Source organism: Pituophis catenifer, unplaced genomic scaffold (assembly GCF_029215685.1).
Source record: "Pituophis catenifer annectens isolate HBS135680 unplaced genomic scaffold, rPitCat1.0.hap2 SCAF_1, whole genome shotgun sequence".
NCBI lineage: Eukaryota > Metazoa > Chordata > Lepidosauria > Squamata > Colubridae > Pituophis > Pituophis catenifer.
Window position 1 is genome coordinate 90,474,429 of NW_027256881.1, and position 21,332 is coordinate 90,495,760.

The following is a 21,332-nucleotide window of genomic DNA, read 5'->3' on the forward strand; positions in this document are numbered from 1 at the left end:
TTAAATTATATTCTATTTATTAAACAGAGTGAAAAAAAAACATTCAGAAAATGACAATTAAAAAAATGTTGTATATTACTTATAACTTTTGAAATATACATGCCAGTTGGGTTCACTTGCAGTTAATTTGCTCCTGCCTCTGTGTAAAAAAAAATAACAACAACAACTCAGGCAGAATAAAGTAACTCCTGAACACTTTCTATACTGTTGAAATCATTATAAAACTGATGGGTTTTTTATCCCATTTGATCTGTTGCGTTGATGCTGCAAACAGGCTTTTAGAACAGTATAGACATTTCTATCACATTGAAGAGAATAATAAGGCTGAAAGCTATTTGTCTCTGATATAGGTGGTCCATTAAATGTCCCTGAGATACAAAATGTGGCACAGTTTCTTCCTTGTTCCCATTTTGCTCCAAGTATCTTCTGAAAATCTTCCAGCGTGTTTACGAAGCTGTGATCTAGTCTCTCTTTTCTTTTTCTTTTTGGTACAGAAACGCAACAATGTTAAATTCTGGCTTTGTCAAAACTTGGCAAATATGTTTTCAGCTGTAAAATATCACCCACAGGTTGCTTTCCTTCATGATAAAAGCTAAGTCCTGTAAGAAGTTCCACATCTCTAACTCGAGCAACATGAAATCTCATTCTTTCTTCGACCCATAAGGATTCGGGTTTGCCAACCTGTTGGAAGAAAGAAAAAAGTATTTTAGTTCATGTTGCAGATATTTTGAGATAGCAATAGCACTTAAGACTTAGATACCACTTTACAGTGCTTTACAGCCCTCTCTAACCAGTTTACAGAGTCAGCATATTGCCCCCAACAATCTGGGACCTCAGAAGGATGGAAAGCTGAGTCAACCTTGAGCCTGGTGACATTCGATCTGCCAAAATACTGGCTGCCAGTGATCAGCAGATGTAGCCTGCAGTACTGCATTCTAATCACTGCGCCACTGCGGCTCAATATTTATATTTATATTTATTTATTTTATCGAGTACATATTAGATTATATATATAAGTATAAGCATGAATTGAATATAAAAAATGAGTACAATTAAAGGGAACATTAGGACAGGGACGGTAGGCACGCTGGTGCTCTTATGCACGCCCCTTACAGACCTCTTAGGAATGGGGTGAGGTCAACAGTAGACAGTTTTAGGTTAAAGTTTTGGGGGTTTGGGATGAGACCACAAAGTCTGGTAGTGCATTCCAGGCATTAACAACTCTGTTACTGAAGTCATATTTTCTGTAATCGAGTTTGGAGCGGTTCACTTTAAGTTTGTATCTATTGTGTGCTCTTGTATTGTTGTGGTTGAAGCTGAAGTAGTCATTGACAGGTAGGACATTGTAGCAATTTAAACATTCAATGCTAAATTTAAACATTCAATGCTAAATTGATAAATTGCTTTCAAGATGATTTGAGAAGGTTCTCCAGAGCAAGAAGGAATGTCGCTGGAAAGGTGAATCTAATAGTCCTTACTTTCAACAGCTCATGACCTATTGACCATAAGGGGGCAGCAGAGCTTAGCTAGAGAATTAAGGGCCTGTTCTGTATCACTTCTTTGTCTATCATTCTACCTCTTTTTTTTTAAAAGATAAATGATTCAGGACACTTCCATTTGCCTATATTCCCAGGAACTTATGCAAAGAGAACATGACTTGACTCTCTTGTTACTAGAACATAATTAGCTGGGTAGAATTTGCCTATTCCTATAATATATTTCCTAACGAATTAAATTCTTTTCTGCTGCAGTTAAAAAAAACCCAGGTTATTGATCATTATTTATGTCATGTTCCCACTCTCGGGAATGCTCAAATGCAAACAAAGAAACGTTGGCCTTCAACAAAGGATTTACCTTCTCCCTGTAGCAATATGACTACTTTGTATAAGTGTATCAACTACACAGTCGTAATATAGCAATTTAGCCTGCTTTTCCATAACAGCGGGAACTGAACAGTCATGGAATTATAATGTTGAAATAGGCCAATTTAATTCAGTGATCCTATCCCTGCTCAGTGTGGGAGTCCAAATTAAAGCAGCAGGACAGATGGCTATCCTCCTATTGTTTGAAAACAGTCAGTGGAAGGAAGCTCCTCCATTTTTCCTGGTAATTGCTTCTACTGTTAAACAGTTAACACTATTTAGAAACAGTTCCTGATGATCAGTTAGAAATTACTTCCTTAAAGCAATTATTCTGTGCGCCGCAACAGAACGCAGAACTACATCTTCTATGTGACATGTCCTTAGATGCTTTAAAACCATTACTATATGCTATGCCCATGATGGCGAACCTGTGGCACGTGGAGCCATATCGGTGGGCACACGAGCTCAGCTCCGGCGTGCATGTGTGCGCTGGCCAGCTGATTTTCGGGCCTTTTTGGCCCACTGGTAGTCAGGAAAAAGGCTGTTTCTGGCTTCCGGAGGGCCTCCAGAAGGCCATTTTTGCCCTCCCCAGCCTCCTAGAAAGGCTCTGGAGTCTGGGGAGAGCAAAAAACAGGCCTACCTTGCCATCGCATGCCAAAAGTGGGGGGAGGGTGGGGTGGGTTGCACATGCATGCACGGAGGGTGGGGCGCATAGAATTAGGGGTATGGGCACGCACGCGAGCGACCTCACGCACTCCCCCACTTTTGGCACGTGATGGCAAAAAGGTTAGCCATCACTGTGCTATGCTAACTACTACCATCATGTGACCACTATCTAAGGAATAAACATGCCCAGTTCTTTTAGTCTCATCTGTCACATTGTTGATTCATATTCCATTTATGAACAATTATCATTCCAATATCTTTTTTCAAGTACAGGTAGTCGTCAACTTAAAGTTAAAGGTCCCCCTCGCACATATGTACTAGTCGTTCCCAACTCTAGGGGGCAATGCTCATCTCTGCTTCAAAGCTGAAGAGTCAGCGCTGTCCGAAGACGCCTCCGTGGTCATGTGGCCGGCATGACTAAATATCAAAGGTGCACAGAACGCTGTTACTTTCCCACCAAAGGTGGTCCCTATTTTTTCTACTTGCATTTTTTACGTGCTTTCAAACTGCTAGGTTGGCAGAAGCTGGGACAAGTAACGGGAGCTCACCCTGATACACAGCACTAGGGATTCGAACTGCTGAACTGCCGACCTTTCGATCAACAAGCACAGCATCTTAGCCACTGAGCCACCGCATCCCTATTAGTCCTCAACTTATATGACCACAATTGAGCCCAAAATTTCTGTTGCTATGCAAGACAGTTGTTAAGGGAGTTTTGCCCCATTTTATGACATTTCTTGCCACCAATTGTTAACTGAATATCTCCAGTTGCTAAGTTAGTAACGTGTTAGTAACGTGCTTGTCAGAAGGTTGCAAAAGGTCATCACAGGGCCACAGGACCCTGCATCCATCATAAACACAGGAAGTCCTCGAGTTATGAGCCCAGTTGAGCCCAAAATTTGTGTTATTTTTCTCCTGTGTTTCTTTTAAATTAAATTTTATTATTTTCAACTCACTTTTTTTTGGCCAAGATCTCTCCAAAATCTAAGACTTTGAATATTTTTTATTTCACCTAGAGTATTAACTATCCACCCCAATTATCAATTTCATATTTGATATGTGTTTACTTTACCCCTATTTCCATGATTGCTACTTGCAGCCTGAATATCAAACTTCAAAAAAATCATGACAGAAATCTCTATGTGAGATCCATTGGGGGGAGGGGGGGAATGATTATCTAAGGGCAAAAATAATTTTGTGGCAATATCCCAATTATTTATATACTGAATACTTGTAAGAGCCCTATGACATAAATGCCCACATCAACCATAATTAGGACTGTGCTAATGTTGTGCTAAAGTTTATGCCAGGGCTAGAAATGAGGCTTTTTATATTAAAAGCTATGCAAAACATCCTTCGTGTTTCAAAACTTTTCCCATATATTTGTCACATTTTCAAGTCTCTGCCCACACCTATTATAAAAACTAGAAACTTGCACTTTTAAAAAACAGCACCTTTTGTGCTTTATGTTTCATATATTAACAGGTTGAACTCACTGTGCAACTTTCACTGTTCTCTTCTCTGTGAGGTAAAATGTAAGATATAACGTCAAGGGATCCTTCACATTGCAAAGGCGTCTGGGAAACATTTTTACAACTTGTCAATGTAATGAAGTAGTGAGTGGGAATCAGGACCGCTGAATTAGTGGAGTGCCTGAAATTTAATTTTAAAAGAGGGGGGAAAAAAGCAACATTTTCTTGTTAGTTGTACTGAGCATACTCCATACACCAAAGAAATATACATCTATTTGGTTAAACCAAAACTATAGCTTTAAATGATCTACTATTCCAGTAGATATAACCCAGGGGTGTCAACCTCGTGGTGTCATGTTTTCATCATGTGACATATCGTGACTTTTTTCCCCTTCACTAAAACAGGGATGGGCATGGCCAGCGTGTGATACATCCGGCCTGTGGGCCGCAAGCTTGATGGATATAATCCATCAGGATGTATCAAGCATAGGCTAACTTACACTTGACTCTCCAATGAAGTAATGCAGTCTCTTAGAGGGAACAGATCTCCCTTACTAAACTAATTCCACAAGCTATTAGTGGAATTATTTCCAGGTACATTCAAAGAACTGGTTATAAACCTTTAAAACTATATGTAATGAGGCCAAACTATTTGTATGAGAATATTTTTCCCCTTTCAGTCAGTCTGAGCTTCACAATCTTCAAGCAAATTTATTTTCTCAAATCACACTATTGAAATTAGATTTGATAGATACAGAAATCATGGACTTCTCCATTTTCTGTTCCAATTGGTAGATATCATTTTAATGATGTGCGAATTATGTTTTCAAAATCTACCTGAAATGTATTTCTCTTTTCTAAATCTTATAATTACTACTAAAATGGTGATGGACATTCTTTACAGAAAAGTGGTGTATACTTTTAATACAGCAATGAATAAGATACCTCCACATCAGGGGTGGGTTCTACTTACCTTTACTACCGGTTTGCATCGCACCCGCATGTGCGCGCTGGCTTCACTCGCGGGCGTACGTTCTTCTGCACATGTGCAGAAGCTTCTGCGCATGCACAGGTCACCTATGATGATGTCTGGGTTACTGGGCGGAGCCTCCCGCCAGTTTTACTACCGGTTCTTGTGAACCAGTCCGAACCTGGGGCAACCCACCACTGCTCCACATGATTTGAGGCATTCATACGATAGAAGCAGGATTGCACTGTTGCAACACAAGATCTACTAGTTTCATGGTTATGCGTGGATATCATGATGTGCATGTAAAAGGGGTGACAAAATACTTCTTCATTATTTGTTTCTCCTTTGATATCCCTCCCCTGCTTCTCTATGGATGCCTCCGATAAGGGCTGCCCACAACACTGTTAGAATGTTGTGTTGTGTTGTGTTGTGCTGTGCTGTGCTGTGCTATGCTATGCTATGCTAGAATGTAATGATACCAACTTGAACCAATACTCTTAGATTATTGTGAACATTGAAATAGTTTCACCCGCCAGCTTTTAAATACCATATCAACATATCTTCCATACACTTTGAAATAAAATACGTATTAAAATACTTATTTGAATGTTATTTTATTTTTAAAAAGAAAATAGTTTACACATGTTAAAATCCAATACAGTGCATTGATACATATGGAAGAAGTCACAAAGGGATTGAAAGGCTCAGTATAAATGGCTAATTGTCTCATGTCTTCAGGACATACATTCTGTTAAGTCAGAAAAACATATTCTAAAGGAGGTTTGTTCCTGTAAATTAAATTAAAGCAGTTATTTCAATACACAGTCTCTCACACACAAAAAAGCTAAGAGAGATATCTACCTACCTTCTTATTTTCTCTGGTGTATCATATAGGCCATCGTAGTCATAATCAAATATAGGACCTGTGATCACATTTACACCATTCCTGGCTGCAGCATATGATGGCAGGAGGACAGCATTAAAATATTCCCAAATCACTGAAAGAACAAGGGAGAACATCACTAAGAAAATGTCATGACCTGAAGAGAACCAAGCCCATCAGTGACATTGCTGGTTGAAGGTCTAGTTTTTTGTTATTGTTATTCTATGACCATGGGCTTATTTATTTTATGTATCAAAACGGTGTAAATTTCTTAACTATTTCCGAGTATGTTGGAACTACACAGTCCTACCCAATATTTTGTGCTTGGCATACTGGAGATCTGGAGCTTGGCATATGAGCTTTCAAGTCCAAGAGATATTTATGAATGAATTTAACTTTGATGTGCAACATCAGGACTTCCAAATATAAAGCAAACAATGACATTTGCTTTGACCGTCTTTTTTTTATAATTCTTGAATGCACTGACATTCTTTGCAGGGGTGATCTACAATCCAGAAATTCTCCTTCTCTTTTGAAAAAGATAATCAATAGAAAATATTTCTTCCACTATAAACATTTTCCATCATGGTTTTACATAAAGACTATCTTGGCTAGTTTGAGAATCGTCCTTGGAGCCTAGGCAACCAAGGAAGCACAGTGCTCAATCCATGGCCATAGGATTATCCATCTCTGCATTAAAGAACTGAAAACAATTCTTGATAGATCTATTTAGAAGTCCCTTTGAGCTCAAGGGGCTTACTCCGAAGTAAATAGAGAGATTATTTTAGCCTTCCAATTTTAGAAGTGTCTTGCTTGTATGAGTACAGAAGCTATATAAAGGAACAGAAGATCCATTTCTGTTTTGAGTTGTTAAGCCATGGTATGATCATTTGAGACTGGGATATGGTGGCTTAGTGGCTAAGATGCTGAGCTTGTCGATCGAAAGGTCGGCAGTTCAGCAGTTCGAATCTCTAGTGCTGCATAATGGGGTGAGCTCCCGTTACCTGTCCCAGCTTCTGCCAACCTAGCAGTTTGAAAGTACATAACAATGCAAGTAGAAAAATAGGGACTACCTTTGGTGGGAAGGTAACAGCGTTCCATGAACCTTTGGCATTTAGTCATGCCAGCCATATGACCATGGAGACAGCTTTGGACAGCGCTGGCTCTTTGGCTTTGAAATGGTGATGAGCACCACCCCCTAGAGTCAGGAATGACTAGCACATATGTGCGAGGGGAACCTTTATCTTTACCTATGATCATTTGAAGTAGACTGCAGATATATAGAATCAAGAATGTAGGCATTCAGGAAATTGTTATGAGGCTGAAGAATTATAGTACAATGTAGAACACCATCATCATTCATTGGACATTACTACATGTATATTATTGCAGACACAATCACAAGAGCATAACTTTAGATAATTATATTTTATTAGCTTGCATTTTTCCCATAAAAAGAAGCAAAAACCCATAATAATTAACCTTTACCTTGAAAAGCAGAATACATTGGTGCTATGTTGCTTGAGAGAAGTCCTTCATAATAATTTTTCTTATCTTCTTTAATCAGATCTAGAAACATAAAAATATATAAGCAAGCATTTAAAACTGATGTATATCAATATATCAAATGACTGAAAAACCTTTCTAGCTTTTGAAATAAATACATGGTACCAAACATTTACGTCCAAATATATTCAAGACTCAAACAGACATGTTCACTTATTGGTTTATTTATGTGCTGTATGTATGTATGTATGTATGTATGTATGTATGTATGTATGTATTTATGTATTTATTTATTGGTTCAGTTTATATGCCGCCCTTCTCCGGAGACTCAGGGTGGCTTACAATGTGTTAAGCAATAGCCTTCATACTTTTGTATATACCTGCTTAGTAGGGCTTTCGGCCCCCCCTAAGCGGTGTTCTTTTTTATACAAAGTCAGCTTATTGCCCCCACAATCTGGGTCCTCATTTTACCTACCTCGGAAGGATGGAAGGCTGAGTCAACCTTGAGCCTGGTGAGATTTGAACTCGCAGTAATTGCAGGCAGCTGGCAGCTAAGTGCTACTTAACAGCACTTTAGTCTGCTGTACCACCAAGGCTCCATTTTAATGTACAGGCCACCCAATACCTAAGCAACTCCAGGCAGCTTAAGATATTATATATTGTTACTAAATATTCTTAAGCCAATATACCAGTACAAAGGCATTTCCGAGATGGGTGAGCTACATTTCCCAGAATGACCAACTAACATGGCTATTGACCTGTTGACTGGACACTATAAATCTTGTAGTCCCAATATATTTAAAGGATACCAAATTCTGTGAAGCACTGTGTTTATCAAAGAGACCATTCCAAAATTTCCCAGGAATGTTGATAAGCATACTGAACTCACACAGGAGCAAAAGGCAATTCCCACTTAAAAGTCAACATCAGCTGCAAACAAGAGGATGCAATCTAATTTGGGGGTTGTGTTTATGACAAGAAAACATCCAATTCATAAATAACTTGTAGAATACAAAAAAGAAATCAACATTTAAATATTAAAATAAAATTCAGATGGCTGAATTTCCAAAAGCAAATATGGAACACTTCAGAATTATTTTTTTGCATATGCCTTTCTGAATTAGTGGTTTTCAATGTCATCTGGCCACTGTTACACACTATACTGTATTGAAGCTCATTCTGTGAGAAATTAAACATTTTAACATTTATGTACCACTCACAGCTGTATACGGGTATTTATTTTAACATTAAAATGCTGGTTCTTTTGTAGTTTGAATTTAAAAGATAAAGGGTGTCTTGTACCTTCTATCTGCCAATCATAATTCTATAACACTTTTTTTCGAACTTAGTAACATTTTGTATAAATATCAATTAAAGATTTTCTAAGTTAGCTATGGATTATATCCAATATTTAATTCTTATATATAAAAGAAGATTGTTCACACATTTTAAGAAACAGAAACAACAAGCTTTATTTTGGCTATTAATTAATCTCTGCCATGGCTCATCTCAAATAAACTAACTAGAATTGTACCTGGTTATTACCTTAACAGGAGAACTATAAGCTAAATTAGGGGTGTCAAACTTGCGGCCCACTGGCCGGATGCGTCATGCGCTGGCCACACCCATCTCCAGTTTAGAAAAGGGGGGGAAAGTCACAATACATCACATGATGATGTGATGCTGTGAGTTTGAGCTAAATTAACTAGTAAAACAATATAAGAGAGGAAATGGAATTACTTGGAGGAAAAAGAAATCCATAGTTAAGCTGAGAGTGCTTTTTGTAAAATGAACAAATCTGACTGCTGTTTAAGGAAATACGATGATCTGTGTAGAAGCAGCTTCTGGTGGCAGTTGCAGAAGTGTTCCAGCTGTCCTAATTAACAAAACAAAACAAAAGTACCAGTGGCTATGTATACGTATTGTATATAAAGAAGACAAAATATCTCCCTGTTCTTTTTCATAACAGACAATAAACCAGCTATATTATGAAAGAGTGTTTTGTTTTAGCTCTATTAAGTCTATATAGAATGTACCTCAGGCTAAGTTTAGATGCTTGAGGAGAGGATTTCTAAAGACCGCTCTATTCACAGGATTTATAATTTTATAATTCCTTTATATTTTCCCAAATCAAGAGTAGACTGATGTAGCCCTATGTTCAAATTGCTGTGTGCATAGGCCTTTACTTAGCAAAACACTGAGTAGTAATATGCATGTTTTTAGGATGCAATAGGACATGCCAATTGCATGGTCTTTAACAAATTCTATTTCTAATCCATTCAGAGATTCTCTGTGTGTGCATCCATTGGTATAGGCTGTGTTGCTCTCTGAATGCGAAGGGGGAAATGGACTTTAGAACTCATATAAGGAGGTTCAGAAAGTATCAGTCAAGAACATCTTAATTAAGCATGTCTTTTGCCAGGATTATCCTGAGCAGGAAAAGATGCAGCTGCTTTTAAAGTATTCCTAAAATTGCTACCTGTGCAGTCACACATACTTCCAATTACTATACATTGGAAGTATAAATTACTCAAGTATCATTATTCAAGTATCCCTGCACAGCATGCATTCATTCATATACTGAGAAATTATATTTAAAAAATAGTGATTCAATCCATCTGCCAATAACTCTCCCAAAACTAAGTTACAAATTTCTTGTTAAGAAAAGGAACTAACAAGACAGATCAAGATAAATAACGATCCTGATTTGGCTGGAGGATGATGCAAATTCAGAATTAAAAAATTCTGCAGGACATCTGTGAAGAAGCAACTGGGTTTTAAGTTTCCTGTTTTATGACTCAGAGAGAAGAATATGCTGAATTCTTATCTTGTATTTTTGCTGCAGAAATACATGCAAACATGTGGTCATAGTTGGTAAAGAGAAAAAGAAAATCAGAAAAAAATTCAACATATGTTTCTTGTATTTTATTTAAACCATTGCTGAAAACATGCACTATTTAAAAATGATTTATCACCATAGTCTTTGTTCCTCACTTAAATGAAGCCCACATCTGGCTTGCCACATGGTTGTTTTTCCGGCTACTCACTGCTTTATGTCTTTTTTCTTCAAATGAAAACTGAATTATCCACATACTGTACTTACATGTTTGTTAACAGAATAGCTACTCCACATAGGCATCTTGATGTTCTGGCTAAATCCACTGACATAACGATGGTTATGAAGAAGGCAAAACTTCTGCTTCTTTTGAAGTACACGAGGCCTACCAAATGGCAAGTTGTATTTTTCTATCTTCTTCACTACAGAAGGTAAAAGGACAAACTAGGTCTGCTATTATATAGTAACTTCCCAGTCAAGGTTTTCCGCTTAAGTTATCCATTTCTAAAAGCAGTTATAATTACTTACTTTCTGAAGTAGTAAGATCTACCTGTGGTTGAATCAGTGGCAAGCCCTAAATGTAAAGGAAAGCAGAAGATGGAAGTCATTTTTATACAGCATCAGACAGAAGAAACAAATAAAATATGTATATTTTTAAAAAGATATATAGTAAATTAAAAAATGATTGATAAATTGACGGAATGATGATATTGAGTTGCTTTGGAAAGCAAGATGGAAGGCATATAAATGATATGGATATAGAGCAAAGGTAGTATTCAGCAGGTTCTGACCAGTTCTGGAGAACCGGTAGTGGAAATTTTGAGTAGTTTGGAAAACCGGTAAATACCACCTCTGACTAGCCCCACCCCCATCTATTCTCTGCCTCCTGAGTACCAGCTGATGGGGAGGGAATGAATATTTTACAGTATCCTTCCCCTCAAGTGGGGTAGGAATGGAGATTTTACAGTATCCTTTCCCTACACACCCACCAAGCCACGCCCACCAAGCCATGCCATGCCCACCAAGTCACGCCCACAGAACCGGTAGTAAAAAAATTGGAATCCCACCACTGATATAGAGATATAGATATATGAGATGAGATGAAAATACACACACACACACACACACACACACACACACACACACACACACACACACATACAGGAGAGTGTGAGTTCTAGTTCTGCCGTAGCCATGAAAGCCAGTTGGGTGTCCTTACATCAGTCACTCTCTCTCAGCCCAACCCACTTTACAAGTTTGTTGTTTTTGTGGGGCCACCTTGAGTTATTTGTAAAAAATAAACTGTTTAATTTTTAGACATAAACTGTTTCTAGACATAAACTGTTTCAACCCCTACCCTCAAAACGACGCTATAGAGCACTGCACACCAGAACAACTAGACACAAGAACAGTTTTTTCCGAATGTCATCATTCTGCTAAACAAATAATTCCCTCAACACTGTCAAACTATTTACTAAGTCTGCACTACTATTAATCTTCTCATCATTCCCACCACCCATCTCCTTCCACTTATGACTGTATGACTGTAATTTCGTTGCTTGTATCCTTACGATTTATATTGATATTGTTTCCTGATTGCTTATTTCTACCCTATGACTATCATTAAGTGTTGTACCTTATAATTCTTGACAAATGTATCTTTTCTTTTATGTACACTGAGAGCATATGCACCAAGACAAATTCCTTGTGTGTCCAATCACACTTGGCCAATAAAATTCTATTCTATTCTATTCTATTCTATTCTATTCTATTCTATTCTATTCTATTCTATTCTATTCTATTCTATTCTAAGATTATATAGATGAGATAGATAGATTAGACAGACAGACAGACAGACAGACAGACAGACAGACAGACAGACAGATGATTGAGATAGATAGATCAGACAGACAGAATCTTAAATGAATTGTATCCAAATTTGTCCTTATATGCAACCATGAAAATGGGAGGCATTTTTAATTAAATATCACCAAAAATTCTAATTGCTATCCCTGAAGAGCAATTGTTGTTTCTTTAAGTCCTTACCGAAGATTTACATGAGCAGCTATGGCCATCAGTGGACGTCCTCTGCCCCGCCGAAGGGCATGTAGAAGGGCTGCTTTCTTCTTTGGGATGCTTAGGAATATAACTGGCTCTCTTCAGAAGGTGGTTGAGGCTTCCATGAGTTCCATTGTTAGGGGCTGGTGTTAAATGAAGAAGATCTAAAATAGTTGAGAAAATATTGAAGGTATGCTTTACATCACAATCTAAACAAAATTCTTACAATAAACATGATATGGACATAGATGGTCACTACTTATCTGTGTGCTAAATTTAATAGCAGGTTATGCCAGTTATTCCATAAAACTATAAGTATAAATAAAGCACGCTATTTAAAAAAATCCTAAGTACAAATATCTGTTATTAAAACATAATATAAATATAGACAGGAAGAGTTCAACAAATGGATCAAAATTAGACAGATGTCCCATAGTAGTTTTAAAGAATCAAAAGAGAAGTTTTTAAAGGAAAAGAAAGAGAATTAGATAGGACCAAATTCCACTTCTAATGTTACTTGGAACTGGCATTGGCAATGACATCAGAAATAATCTTTCAGCTTTTCAATATAATAAACATAACCAAAGTAAATACAGTTAGTCCTTGAATTACAACAGTTTGCTTAGTGACCGTTTGAAGTTGTAATGGCACTGAAAAAAGTGATTTATGACCATTTTTTCACACTTACAACTGTTGCGGCATCCCCATGATCACATGATTTACATTCAGATGCTTGACAACTGACTCACATTTATGACTGTTGCAGTGTCCCAAGGTCATGTGATCACCTTTTGCAATCTTCTGACAAGCAAAGTCAATGGGTATTGACTTAAGTGAACTAGGTTCGCTTAACAACCATATTACTAACTTAACAACTGCAGTGATTCACTTAACAACTGTGTCAGCCCTGGAGGCCATCTTTTTCTTTGGATCTTCAGGGCTGCCAAACTTAGTGCTGTGGAAAAACAGGAGGGGGGGGGGTTGCATGGAATTGGTGGAGATATATAGCCATAACAACATTCTTTTCTCTGGGAGTCAAGGACGTTAAGCCTGCACCTGGAGAGGTGTGATTGGGGAAACATCTCCAGTTGGGACAGTGGATTGACTGGACCATGTGATAAACATGTGGGGGCAGGGGAAGGGACTTTGACTTTGACTTTCCTTTAGGTGAGGAGAACCCAGGGACTTTCAGATCCGGGTTTCAGATGTGCCAATATGACATCTCTAATAAAATGGAACTTTGAGGAACTGTTTGCCTCGAAGTCTTCATTGGTTGGGGGTGTTACTTGGAACCCTGACAAACTGTGGCAAGAAAAGTTGTAAAATGGGGCAAAACTCACTTAACAAATCTCTTGCTTAGCAATATAAATGTTGGGCTCAGTTGTGGTCGTAAGTCGAGGACTACCTGTAGTATAATTCTAGATGAATGGTAAATATTTTCAAGAAATGTTTTGAGTTGAAGAGGTAAAGGAGGAGCAAGCCAATTTATCATACCACACATTAAATTGTAGATTTCAATATTTTCAAAGGGATCAACTTCTGTTTGAAATTTGAATCCAGGTCCAAATCCAATAAAGAGTGCCTACAACAAAAACAACACATTTATTTACTTTGTTTATTCAATTTCTATGGCCACTTAACTCAGCCAAATGACTCTGGTTGAAATTGGAATATCCAGGTGGTCTTTAATTTTAAAATTGCTGAATTCCCCAAAACAATTTACTAAAAGCTTGCTTTCAGAAGAAGAGAATGGACAGCTATTTCCCAGCTTAATAGATTTATGCAAATAGAAAAGTCATACAGGAAATCCATACAAAAGCAAAGTTTGATATAGCCTAGCTGACAGCAGATTTCCATAACAGATTTCCATAACAGTCTATACTCAACTAGAGCTACTTTTATTTCTTTGAACAATTAGAATATGTACCAAATCATACATATTTCTGTGCAAATGTTAATGGAATTGTAGGTTAACTGCTTCCGTTTTCTATCAGTATTTAGAATACATCTGCTTTGAGGCCAATTATAATGATCTACAAACAGTTTCATTCCAAGCAGTGAAGTTCATCAACTCTTTTGGAATTTTTTTTCTTATTTTCCCCTAAAAACATCTGGGTTTTTTTCCCCAACTACTGTGAATATTCTACTGCAAAGATTTGCATATTTTCTTTTTCAGTAATAAAAAACAGCAAAGTTCTCCCAGCAAAGCTATCTAGCTACTCTTTTTTCCCCAAAATATTATACTTTTACATTTCATCACAGCTGCTCAAAAGATAGCATCAATGCAAAATGAAGAGGCTTACCATCTGGCTACAAGCTGATTCATTCAACAACACAATGACTTGTTTCTAACTTAAACAAATATAGATGATGAAACTTGCAAATTTGGTATCAGCTACTGAATCACTTTCATCCCACAATATCTCATTGGCAGTTCACAAAAAGGAGCAGGTCTTGCAATTTAAGAAAAACTGAATATTGCAACTCTGTTTTCATTTTATTAAAGTGAGCAGGTACTAATAATCTTGAGATTTGCACACTAAAATTAGTAAAAATTTCTTTATGATGAAATTTATTTGACACGACATTCGTCTCATGTCAAACAACACAGGGCAGCTTATAGCATAAGAACATTAAAAAAAACAGTAAAAATTAACAGATATAAAATAACAAAGCAGATAAAAATAATGTAAGTTTTGAGCCCTTCCTGACTGTAAGTCTGAACTTATACCTTCGATGGCTATTTTTTTTTTTAATTGATTTATATGCCGCCCTTCTCCGGAGACTCAGGGCGGCTTACAATGTGCTAAGCAATAGCCTTCATCCTTTTCTATATTTATACAAAGTCAGCTTATTGCCCCCACAACTGGGTCCTCAATTTACCTACCTTAGAAAGGATGGAAGGCTGAGTCAACCTTGAGCCTGGCGAGATTCGAACCTGCAGTAATTGCAGGCAGCTAGTCTTAATAACAGGGTGCTTTAGACCACTGTACTACCAAGGCTCCTCAAAGATTGGACTCAAAGGCGGCTATAATTTTTGTTTATTCATTTAGTTATGTCTTCCTAGCCTGGTAGCTTAACCACTAGACCAAACTGGATCTCTATAATATTCTCTGTTATTTATACAAGGGCCTGAATAACTTAATTCACTTTTTATATCTCACCTTCCTCCTCTTATTTTCCCCACAACAGCAATAACATTGTGAGGTGGGTTGAGTTGAGAGAAAGTCACCCAGCTGGCTTTCAGGCTAAGGTAGGACTAGAATTCACAGTCTCCTACTTCCTAGCCTGGTACCTTAACCACTAGACCAAACTGGCTCTCTATAATATTCTCTGTTATTTATACAAGGGCCTGAAGAACTTGGTTCACTTTTTATACCTCAGCAAAGGAAATCAGACTGAATATTAGAATTTCCTGATAGTAAGAGTGAAGGTTTTAAACACTGGCAGAATGGCTACCTGTCGGGATAGTTTAGTAAATTTCTCCACAGAACAGGGGGTTGGATCGAATGGATTATAAAACCCATTTCAACTCAACATCAATATTATCATTTTACCTGCTGTTTTCTAAAGTATGAAGTTACTGTAAGTCCATAGGCAGCTCCCAAGCAAAGATCTACTGAAAGGGGCTTGGTTTTCCTTTCTTGAGGGAGGAAAGTCCCTTGAAAGGTTGGAGGAAAGAAGAGGAAAAAAAGTGTGTGGCCTCTTGCTAAGTAACAATCCCATAGGATAATGAAAGAAATAAAAGTAGGTTTGGCCTGAGAAAAAAATATGGAAATCTGAAAATAGAATCCCTGGTTAAAGAAATCAAAAGCAGCCCAGGTTCATTAAAAAGTTTGGAATATTGTTATTTACCTGCATATTTGCAAATACATTGTCTGATCCATGAAATCCACCAGTGCAATATTTGAGCTCAGATCGTATCCTGCAAAACACAGGGATTTCTCCATAACAAATAAGCCTGACAGGATCAATTAAAATAAAATCTCTTCTTGGCTTTTTTTTTCCCACATTGAGTCTTCTTGACACAACATAAGCCCATTCTCTTTTTTGGTTGCTCTGATTATAGAATGTTCTTTCTTAGGTCTGTTTACTAGTTTTCTATCCTTGGTAAGATTCATGCCAAACTCCTTCAAGAACCAGTTATTGAGCTATGTTCTTCTCTGAGTGGTTATCTATCAAACCCCACAGGGGTGGGATCCTACCGGTTTAACAACTGGTTCACTGAGTGTGCACACTAGACACGTGCTGTGCATGCATGCACAATTTGCAGGAAATTGAACTGAGAGCAAGGAAAACAGCTGAGGAGCAACAATCCACTCTGCCGCCCCAATCAGCTGGGCTTTGGAAGCAGAAATATAAGTAAGTATAACACAGGGGTGGGTGGGCAGATCGGTGGGCCCACTTGAAAGAAAGAGAGAACCGGTTCGCTCATGGCTGGAAGTCAGAGCTAACGGTTCGCCCAAACCTGTCTGAACCGGTAGAAACCCACTACTGAACCCACACATACAGTAGTTCCTAATTGGAAGATTTTGGAGCTTATATAATTGTTTAGCAGGTGCTCTGTCGCACCCTACATATATACCCCTCCTTGCTACTAGGTAGAACTTTTGTTAAACCTCTTCGGTTACTAGGACTGACACTGCAAATAAAATAAAGACACCTGAAGTCAAACAAGGCAGAACAAAAGATTATCTGAATTCACAGATGTTCACTCAAATAACTTCAGTTAAGTTAAATAACTAGTTCTTCTTCATTGTGGTCTCTGTTGTTCACAGATAACAAGCTGAAGGGGAACCCGATTCCCGTAAGATGACTAAGAAGAGGACAACTGTTCCAAAAGTGGCAATTTTTTACGAGTAGAAGCCAGTCTGTAATGCTTGATAAAGGTGGAAGGTTGAGCCCATATGGGCGCCTGGCATAATGTCAGCAGGATAATATGTGCCACTGTTGCTCTTATGGAATGAAATGCAAGCTAGAAGTGTAAAATAAGGCAGCAACAGAAATAATTTGCTCCCACTTAAATAGGAATTAAAACAAAAACCAGGAGCTTACCGGGCAAGCTGCCACTGCTGGTCCATATAAAAATGTACAGATTCAATCCGTTTATTATTGGCGTAGTGAAATCGCTTGGGAAGCATCTGCTTCAGGTATGCCTTGAAATGCTGCTCTGGGACCAAACACTGCAATGTAGAAATCACAGTAGACGGTCATATACAACACTATGCAAAACATCTTGCTCTTTTTTCTCCACCTTGTTGTAATCTACCCTCACAAATCTGCTTTGGACAGTACTCAGGGATGTATGGAGATTTAACAGGTAGAGAAATCAGCAATGACATTCCTCTTCTCTGATTAGAGATAAATATACCTATCTTTATTAAGATTATACTTTCTTTGCTTCCAACGGATGGCCCACAAGGAGCAGGTAATACATAAATGATGTTGTTAAAGCACAATTAACTATAAGCAAACATTTATTAAAATACAAAATGACAGCCATAATAAATAACCAATTTCGTTTTTACATATACGTTATTGGTTATTTATTATGGCTGTCAACGTATATGTAAAATGTTAGGTGGGTTTGTAGATGGTGGGTTTTTTGTTTGTCTTTGTATTGTATTGTATTGTCTTTATATCTGTGTTTATATTTTAATAATAATAATAAAAAAAAATAACCAATTTCTCCTTCCATATTAAGATCCGAAACCTGCTTGCACATCTTGTCTAAATAAGCAAGCTGGACCTTTACCTTTTTTAAAATATAATTGTTATTGAAGAGATTTTAACAGAATAAAAACAATACAAATATTAGAAAAGAAAGAAAGAAAATTAGGAAGCGCCATAAATAACTAAGAAAAAAATATATAAAGAAGGGTCCAATTTTTTGGCAGCTGTTTATAAATGCATTTATATTTTACCCCCTCTCTCTTTAAGGGTACATCATCTGGGCCTGTACTCTTATAAGAAAACATTTTAAGTCAAATGAAGCATAAAAGACAAAGTTCATAGCTTGTTTTAACTTGATTTGAAGCTCAAGTTATTATGATCTGAGCTCTTCGGGTACTGCTACATCCTGTGCAATGGGACAGGAACCTCAAAACTTTTCAGTGATTTTTCTCCGAGACTTTCTGTAATGTCATGCAAGAAAACTGAAAACACATCTGGCATTTCCCAAAATCTCATTAAATTGGACATTCTAATTCAAAATCTCACATGAGAATTAAAGAAAATTGCAGGATTTGGGGATCTTGCAAAGTTTTGGTCCTATAATATTTTTGTATTCAAAAATAATATTCAAAATTATGGCTTTCAATTTCTACAATTTCTAGATTTAAAAATCACACTAAGACAAACCAAATCACATTATCCTTTAAAATGATGGGTCGGAACATAGTCAAAGTGTTTTAAAATAAAACACTTCTATCCAGAATTACTTCTTATACCAATTACTGATTCTTGTTTAATTTTTTTTTCCATCGCAGAAGAAACAAACACAATATCAGCAATATAATAATATACCCCCATATCTTGCTTGATATGTCTGAAGGAGGGAAGGTATATTAGATCTGAATGAGTTGACTAATTCTATAAATGATGGGAAAAATGCAGCTAATGTAGTTTGCTGGGTTGGGCAACTATATTAAATCTAATCAATAAACTAAAATAAGAGTCATGACTTGGAGAAGATGTCAGTACTTACCGTGAGGTTTCTGACAAGGCCTCCATAATCAACTAGAAGAGTTAGATGAGATAATTAGTAACCTATAAGTTAAAAGAAAAATAAAGGACATCCAACTAAGTAGTGGTAGCTAAAATACTATATCACATTTCATCTTGTTTATCAGCTAATTAAAATATTCTTCTCTAGTACAGCCATTAGAAGGAACTCTTTACCATACAGCAGAACACAAGGATGTAACACGTCAGTATAGATAATGCTAAAATAGTTTTCTGAAAACTGCCCCATATTGAATTAATATTCATAAGCTCTAAGAGATTTCTGAATGGTCAATGGAATTGTTAAAATAATTAGAAGGCAATCTATATTATAATGTGGACTTAAAGGGTAAAACATTTTTGCTAAGGAATTGAATACTGATGGCCTCTTCCAGACTGGTTTGCCTGCACATAATAATCCCAGGTCCACACTTGCACTAGGTAAAAACAAGTAAGAGTAACTGTATGTTCCAAATTACATAAAAATATGTAATTTTCCCTGGTGTCTACATAAAGGCAACAAACAACAATTGTCTTTTTTTTTCTTTAAGATATTATTTCAAAGAATATGACTGTAGATATATATTGAGAAGATTTCAGAAATCAGTTGATCACTCAATTCTCTGGAAGACTACTTCTTCACTGCAAATCCCCAACCTCTATGAAGCTTTGCCTACTGGTAATAAAGAAATGTGGGAATCTGGAACCTGACATTGAACATTCAAATTCTGCCTTTAAACTTCATTTGCTCAGAGTTCAGCTATCAATACCTTTTATATTGACAAATCATAATTACAAGATTTCTATTTGTTTTGATCCTAAGAGATGTTCAGCATTACAGTTTTCATCTGAAGCTCTATGTCAAAGTTTCCAAACGTTTATATAGTAACACCTTTATGTTTCAGTAATTTTTTTACAGCACCATAGCCTTAAAGATCGCCCAAAATTCAGCTTCAGAAATGGATGTCACAAAAATTTTAAACATCGCACGGCATCCCTGTGAGTTTGCATCCAAGAGCCATAGTGTGGGAATCACAGGCCATGCCTACATGAATACTGATAGAGAGGAGTATTTAAATTTTTGCCGTTGTTATTTAAAAATATAAATATCATGACTTTTTTTTCAGATACAAATAAAGGGTGAAATCCAGTACTGATCATCTCCGGGAAGAAAGAGAACATATACAGTCCCCCCCACCAAAAATATACCGTATTTTTCAGAGTATAAAACACACCAGAGTATAAGACGCAGCTTAATTTTTGGGGAGAAAAATGGCGGGGGGGGGAATTTGCCTACCAGGTATTCATCTGGCTAGCGTCCTTTGGTCAGCTTCAGCACATTAGTTTGCTGGTTTTTTTATCCCCTGCTTGGGGATAAAAAACAGCTTTTAAAGCACAGCTGAGAGGAAGCAGCAATGAGAAAAACAGGCAAAGCACGGGGAGATCACTTCACTTGCTATTGCCTTGTTAAAGCACAGTGGAGACTCAAGCAAAGCATTAGCACCTCGTTAGGGCTGAAAAACAGTTTCAAAAAAGCTACATTTGGAGTATAAGACACACCCAAATTTTCAGCCTCTTTTGGGGGGGGGAAGGTGTGTCTTATACTCTGCAAAATATGGTATATGTAGCTAAATTATTTTAAAAGGTCTCCAAAATAGGAGAGAATTGTCCAGCCTCACTTCCATGAGTCAGGTAATCAGAAAAAGTTCAACCAGCAAATGCAAACATTTAATTTGATCCCACAGCTTCATATAAGACCAACATTCACACACTAAAACATCAATACATAACAAGCAAGTAATTCAAATTGGTCTAATAGTTACATACAAGAGAAATACTCATCTGGAGAATTTTGGGGTCTTAAGCGAGCTGCAGGGCCAGGTACCACAAACAGGTCTTTAACATTGCCCAAATATGTGTCCAGGTAGGCTGTTTTTTGGCAGTTAGCTTCCTCCATTCCTTGCAAGAAAAATATGAAGATTTATGCTCATTTATAAACATGGACATATTTTACTATGCACTGAGAAAAAGTAGCTCTCAAGTATAAATATCAGCAAGAAATTAGCTCTAAGACTTGTTTGTTCATATAAATGAATATAAATTATTTCCACTTTCCATATTGTTTCCAACTTCTTTATATGCAAGTCCCAATGACTGAACAAAATTTACCTGTTTAGAACCCACTTAAACAAACGATCTTTATAAATAATGAACATCCAAGGCTCTAGATCAGGATGGGGAATTATGGCCTTTTTATGACCCAGCATTTATACTGTATATGGGCTCCAGATGGCTGGGAATGTAAGCAATTGGTATTTATGCAATTTTATACCCTGATCGGCAGGCAGGGTGTAAC

At 37.1% G+C, this 21,332-nt stretch overlaps 1 protein-coding gene across 1 annotated transcript in view; it reads right to left on the reverse strand.

Annotated features, from left to right (window-relative positions):
- LOC139308832 (ectonucleotide pyrophosphatase/phosphodiesterase family member 1-like) overlaps positions 1-21,332 on the reverse strand; it is a 51,726-nt gene continuing 30,394 nt past the window's right edge. Inside the window, exons 13-25 of the mRNA XM_070932707.1 lie at positions 20,804-20,935; positions 18,960-18,991; positions 17,309-17,436; positions 16,109-16,178; positions 13,748-13,835; positions 12,242-12,417; positions 10,724-10,769; positions 10,463-10,617; positions 9,100-9,235; positions 7,342-7,422; positions 5,836-5,968; positions 4,025-4,181; positions 1-681 (exon numbers count right to left, since the gene is read on the reverse strand). Coding sequence (XP_070788808.1) covers positions 508-681; positions 4,025-4,181; positions 5,836-5,968; positions 7,342-7,422; positions 9,100-9,235; positions 10,463-10,617; positions 10,724-10,769; positions 12,242-12,417; positions 13,748-13,835; positions 16,109-16,178; positions 17,309-17,436; positions 18,960-18,991; positions 20,804-20,935 — 1,508 coding nt within the window. The 3' untranslated portion in view covers positions 1-507. The remainder of the gene's footprint in view (positions 682-4,024; positions 4,182-5,835; positions 5,969-7,341; positions 7,423-9,099; positions 9,236-10,462; positions 10,618-10,723; positions 10,770-12,241; positions 12,418-13,747; positions 13,836-16,108; positions 16,179-17,308; positions 17,437-18,959; positions 18,992-20,803; positions 20,936-21,332) is intronic.